At 36.8% G+C, this 5,379-nt stretch overlaps 1 protein-coding gene across 1 annotated transcript; it reads right to left on the bottom strand.

Annotated features, from left to right (window-relative positions):
• Positions 1-3,408: 3,408 nt before the first annotated feature.
• On the bottom strand, positions 3,409-3,781 carry LOC130852217 (60S ribosomal protein L35a-like). The gene has a single exon (XM_057733047.1). The coding sequence runs from the start codon at positions 3,739-3,741 to the stop codon at positions 3,409-3,411; it is 333 nt and encodes a 110-aa protein (XP_057589030.1). The 5' UTR covers positions 3,742-3,781.
• Positions 3,782-5,379: the final 1,598 nt, after the last annotated feature.

The following is a 5,379-nucleotide window of genomic DNA, read 5'->3' as shown; positions in this document are numbered from 1 at the left end:
AGATTTAACACATCAAAAAGAGTTCTTTTAAAAGAATTTCAAGCTATAGTCAAGAGGTTTTGTCTTGTTTGTTTGTTTTTTATTGTTTTCATTTGATTAGTGACCAATGCACTGATTTTTGAAAGTAGAAAATCCTGATTTGGGAGAATAAATCCCTCTGTGATAACACATTTTTTTTTTCTCTGCCATCGGGGTTTTCCTTTTCTTTCATCTCTAGGGGATGCAGCCACATAACCTTATCAAACATGCTTAAGTACATGATTTTAAGAGCTGTTTCATTTCTTTATGAGTGTATGTGTGTGTGTGGTGTGTGTTGCAGGGGAGCAGGGAGAGGAAAGAGCCTCCTAGACTGTGACGTCATGTGTCCCAACAACTGGATTTGGGAGCTGGCTGGGTCCAGAACAGCCATGTGCCAAGAAGAACAAATGGAAAGTTGGTGAGGGGCTCACAGTCTTGGAGCTTTAAAAGAAGTATTTCTTTCAAGAAGAAGGGATTTAGGAATATACCATCTCCACAAGCACTTTTGTAATCATCCAATTCCAAAACCAATAAAGCAAGATTCCTTTTACCTAGAGAATGTTCAGTTTTTAAAATGGAATAAAAACATGATTTTCTGGTCGTTTTTCCAGTCTCTTAAATACTTCTACTCCTACCACCATTTGGAGGAAACACTTGCAAAGGGAAGTTATTACCTCTTGCCCATCGGTCCCTGTCTGATTCTGACAGTGTAAGAATATTTCATAGAGCTACCCCATGATGCTGGCATTTGCTACATTCAGTACACACATGTAGTTTCCTTTCATTTTAGAAAAATTGTGCCATGAGCACAGTAAGGAGTCTTGTTTTTTCTCTTATAAGAAATGTGCTTTTGTGATGTATTTTTTAATTGATTTAAAGGTGAGGGTAATAAATGAACATCTGATCCAAGTTTCAGCAAAGGACCCTTTATTGAGGTACAGGCTCTAAAAAGTTATTTTAGGCAGGTTCCCAGACACATTTTTTAAACCATAAGGCTGGATGAGGCGATTGAGATTCTAATGAATTCTGCCACTCCTTAGAAATAAATTAAGAGTTTCCTTCCAAGTGGAGTGGCTAGTGGACTGAGAGGTAATATTTTAAAATAGTTGAGTCCGAACGTAAGCTGGATTTGCATTTTTTTAAAGCCTATAGTTTGCTTTTCGCATTTTCTCTCTTCCCCAGTGATTTTGGCACTGTATGGTCTAAGTTGCTTTCATGCAGAGGCACCTTGGGCTCATTTTATGAGGTGTGGAATAGAGAGCCAGCCTGGTGCTTTGACTGGCTGAACTTTCCATACTGCCTTAAACAACCTGGGAAAAGTCAGTGTGATTTATGACAATAGTTACTGCTACTCTTTTACTTAGCCAGAAATACTCTCAGCTATTTCTCAAAAAACCCCCAAACCTCCCAAACCCCCCAAACTGGCACATTTTGAGCCACTGTCATTTGTACATCTTGACTAGTCACCTAGTTTATCCAATTAAGGAACTTTCCCTGTAAGGGAGGGTATAGTGAAATTCAGTGAGGAGATCTTCTAGCTACATTCAATATAGTCTTAAAGACAGGGAGGGTCTGCTGAACAGATATATGGTATGAGACTGCTTGGTTATTTTCATGAATTATTCCCATGTGTTGGGCATAAAAGCCCAACCTCATGCAGCAGGTGCTGGCTTCTATAACATTCGTTGGGGTCTTTTCATGCTGGTGTTTCAGGTTATGTGAATCTATGCAGTAAAGATGAAAATTAGACACAGACACAGAGACAGGCACACACACACACATACCCCACACACCCCTCTATCACTCAAAAAGCACTCCCCCCACCAATGTTTCTGAAAGATCAGGATGCCAGGCATGTGTTTACAAAGTCAGAGACAATCATCAATTCGAATACCTTTAAAATTGTATGGTGCCTTTTCCTTGCAGTAGCTTAAAGACCTTCCTTTATATCTACTATATGCTTGGAAATGAAAAACTCCCATTTTGCTTAGAGGTTAAAGCCACATGCATACAGGGGTTCCCAAGCTTTTGATGGCAGCGACACATATGAGAACAACGTTGCCCATCAGGCATCTGTCAGTGGACATCTGGGCTGCTTCTGTGTTGTAGCTGTTGTGAATAATGTTGCAATGAACATAGATGTGCAAACATCTCTTTGAGATGCTGCTTTCAGTTCTTTTAGGTATGTACCCAGAAGTGGGATTGCTGGATCATATGGTAGTCCTATTTTCAACTCTTTGAGGAATTGCCATAGTGTTTTTCCGAGCAGCTCTACCATTTATCAATCCTTCCAACAGTTCACAAGAGTTCCAATGTCTCCACATCCTCACCAACACTTATTTATTTATTTATTTATTTATTTATTTATTTATTTAGGATAGTAGCCATCCTGGTGGATATGATGTGATATCTCATAATTTTGATTTTCATTTCTTCAATGATTAGTGATGTCTTTTCATGTACTTTTTGGCCATTTATATATTTCCTTTGGAAAATGTCTATTCAAAGCCTTGGCCCATTTTTTTTGAATCAGGTTGTTAATTTTTTTTGTTGTTAAGTTATAGGAGTTTTTAAAAATATGTTATGGATATTAATCCATTATCAAATATATGACTTACAGATATTTTCTCCCATTCTGTGGGTTGCCATTTTACTTGTTGATATTGTCTTTTGATGCACAAATTTTTAAAAATTATATGAAGTTTAGTTTGTTTCCTTTACCTTTAGTGTCATATCCAAGAAATCATTGCCAAATCCAATGTCACAAAGATTTTACCCTATGTTTTCTTCTGTAAGTTTTATAGTTTTTGGTCTTACATTTAGGTCTTTGATCCATTTTGACTTAATTTTTGTGTATGGTATTAGGTAAGCGTCCAACTTCATTCTCTTGCATGTGGATATCCAGTTTTCCCAGCACCATCATTGTAAAGACGGTCCTTTCCCCATTGAATTGCCTTGGCCCCCTTGTCAAAAATTATCTGACTCTATATGTGAGAGGTTATTTTGAGGCTCTCTATTCTATTCTATTGGTCCTTACTTCAGTCTTTATGGCAGTACCACACTATTTTGATTACTGTAGCTTTAGAATAAGCTTTGAAATTAAGAGGTGTGAGTCTTCCAGCACTGATCTCTTTTTCAAGATTGTTTTGGATATTTGGGGTCCCTTGAGATTCCATATGAATTTTTCTCTTTTTTTGTTTTGTTTTGTTTTTGGCCACGTGGCACAGCTTGCGGGATCCTAGCTCCCCAACCAGGGGTCAAACCCAGGCACTGGGCAGTGAGAATGCAGAGTCCTAACCACTTGACTGCCAGGGAATTCCTCCATATGAATTTTTTTTTTTTTTACAAGGGAACAAATCCACACTTTTATTTATTTACTTTTCAATAAGTTTAAATCCTTGAAGGGTACAGCATTACATGGATTCTGTGTCCAATGGCCTTAGGAGGAAGGTTGCTTTGGAATTTGGCAAGAACCATGCCACTGCTTCCATGAGCACGAGTTATTTTTCCCCAGATTACTCTGGTTTTGTTAGGTTTTCCACCAGGAGTCACTGTGTTGTTCTTTGCTTTGTACACATAAGCACATCTCTTGCCTAGATAGAATTCAGTTTCATCTCGAGCATATACACCTTCAATTTTCAGGAGAGCTGTGTGCTCCCTCTGGTTCCATAGACCCCGCTTATAGCCAGCAAAAATGGCCTTGGACCACAACCTTCCAGACATATTTGTCGTTTTAGAAGTCCTGTTTCCAGCAGGCCTCCATGGGGCCCAAGATGGCTGAAAGAGCCTCCATATAAATTTTAAGATGGGTTTTTCTCTTTTTGCAAATACATTATTGGAATTTTGATAGGGATTGCATTGAATCTGTAGATTGCTTAGGGTATAGTTTCTATCCTAACAATACTGGCTTCCATTCAAGTATTTTGTTCTTTTTTGATGCTATTGTAAATAGAGTTGTTTTTGTAATTTCTTTTCCAGATTGTTCATGGTTAGTGTGTAGAAATGCAACTGATTTTTGTGTGTTGAGTTTGTATCCTACTATTTTGCTGAATTCATTTATTAGCTCTAACAGTTTCTGTGTGTGGAATCTTTTGGGTTGTCTACATGTAAGATCATATCATCTACAAACAGAGATAATTGAACTTTTTCTTTTCCAATTTAGGTGACCTACCTTCCTCCCTTCCTTCCTTCCTTTCTTTCCTCCTTCCTTCCTGTCTATCTGTCTAATTTCTCTGGCTAGCACTTCCAATACCAAGTTGAATGTAAGTAATGAAAGTAAGCATCCTTGTCTTGTTCCTGATATTAAAGGAAAAGCTTTCAGTCTTTCACTGTTGAGTATAATGTTTGCTGTGGGTTTTCCATATATAGTTTTATTATGTTGAGGAAGTTTCCTTCTATTCCTAGTTTGTTGAGTATTTTTATCATGAAAGGATTTTAAATTTTGTCAAACACTTTTCCTGCTTCAATTGAGATGATGTGTTTTTTTCCCTTCATTAGGTTAATGTGATGTATTACGTTGACATTGATTGATTTTTTATATGTTGAAACATCCTTGCATTCCAGGAATAAATCCCATTTGGTCATCATACATGATCCTTTTAATATGCTGCTGAATTCAGTTTGCTAGTATTTTGTTGAGGATTTTTGCATCAGTGTTCATAAGGGATATTGGTTTGTAGTTTTCTTATAGACTCTTTCTATGGCTCTGGTATCAGGATGATGCTGGCCTCAAGGAATGAGTTTGGAAGTGTTCCCTCCTCTTCAATTTTTTGGAAATGTTTGAGAAGAATTGGTGTTAGTTCTTCTTTGAATGTTTGGTAGAATTCACCAGTGGAGACATTAGGTCCAGGGCATTTATTTGGGGGAAACTTTTGGTTACTCTTTTCAATCTTCTTACTAGTTGTAGGTATATTCAGATTTTCTATTTCTTCATGACTTAGTCTTGGTAGGTTTTGCATCTATGAATTTGTCCATTTCATCTAGGTTATCCAATTTGTGGTTGTACAATTGTTCAAAGTATTCTCTTATAATCTTTTCTGTTTCTGTATAATCAGTAGTAATGTCTCCAGTTTTATTTCTGATTTTGTATTTGAGACTTCTCTCTTTTTTTCCATTGTCCTTCTAGCTAAAGATTTGTCAATATTTTTTTAATCTTTTCAAAAGCAAACTTTTGGTTTCACTGATTATCTCTTTGTTTTTCTATTCTCTGTTTCATTTATCTGTGCTTTAAACTTTATTATTTCCTTCCTTCTGCTAGCTTTGGGTTTAGTTTGTTCTTATATTTCTTGTCCCTTAAGTCATAGAGTTAGGCTGTTGATTTGACATCTTTCTTGTTTTTTAATGTAAGCATTTATAGCTGTA

This window comes from Hippopotamus amphibius, chromosome 4, assembly GCF_030028045.1.
Source record: "Hippopotamus amphibius kiboko isolate mHipAmp2 chromosome 4, mHipAmp2.hap2, whole genome shotgun sequence".
Classification (NCBI taxonomy): Eukaryota; Metazoa; Chordata; class Mammalia; order Artiodactyla; family Hippopotamidae; genus Hippopotamus; species Hippopotamus amphibius.
This window is presented reverse-complemented; position numbering and strand designations above follow the sequence as displayed.

What these genes read in the sequence shown, in the direction of transcription:
- LOC130852217 (XM_057733047.1), bottom strand. Translation starts at nt 3,741, where the DNA reads ATGTCTGGAAGGTTGTGGTCCAAGGCCATTTTTGCTGGCTATAAGCGG.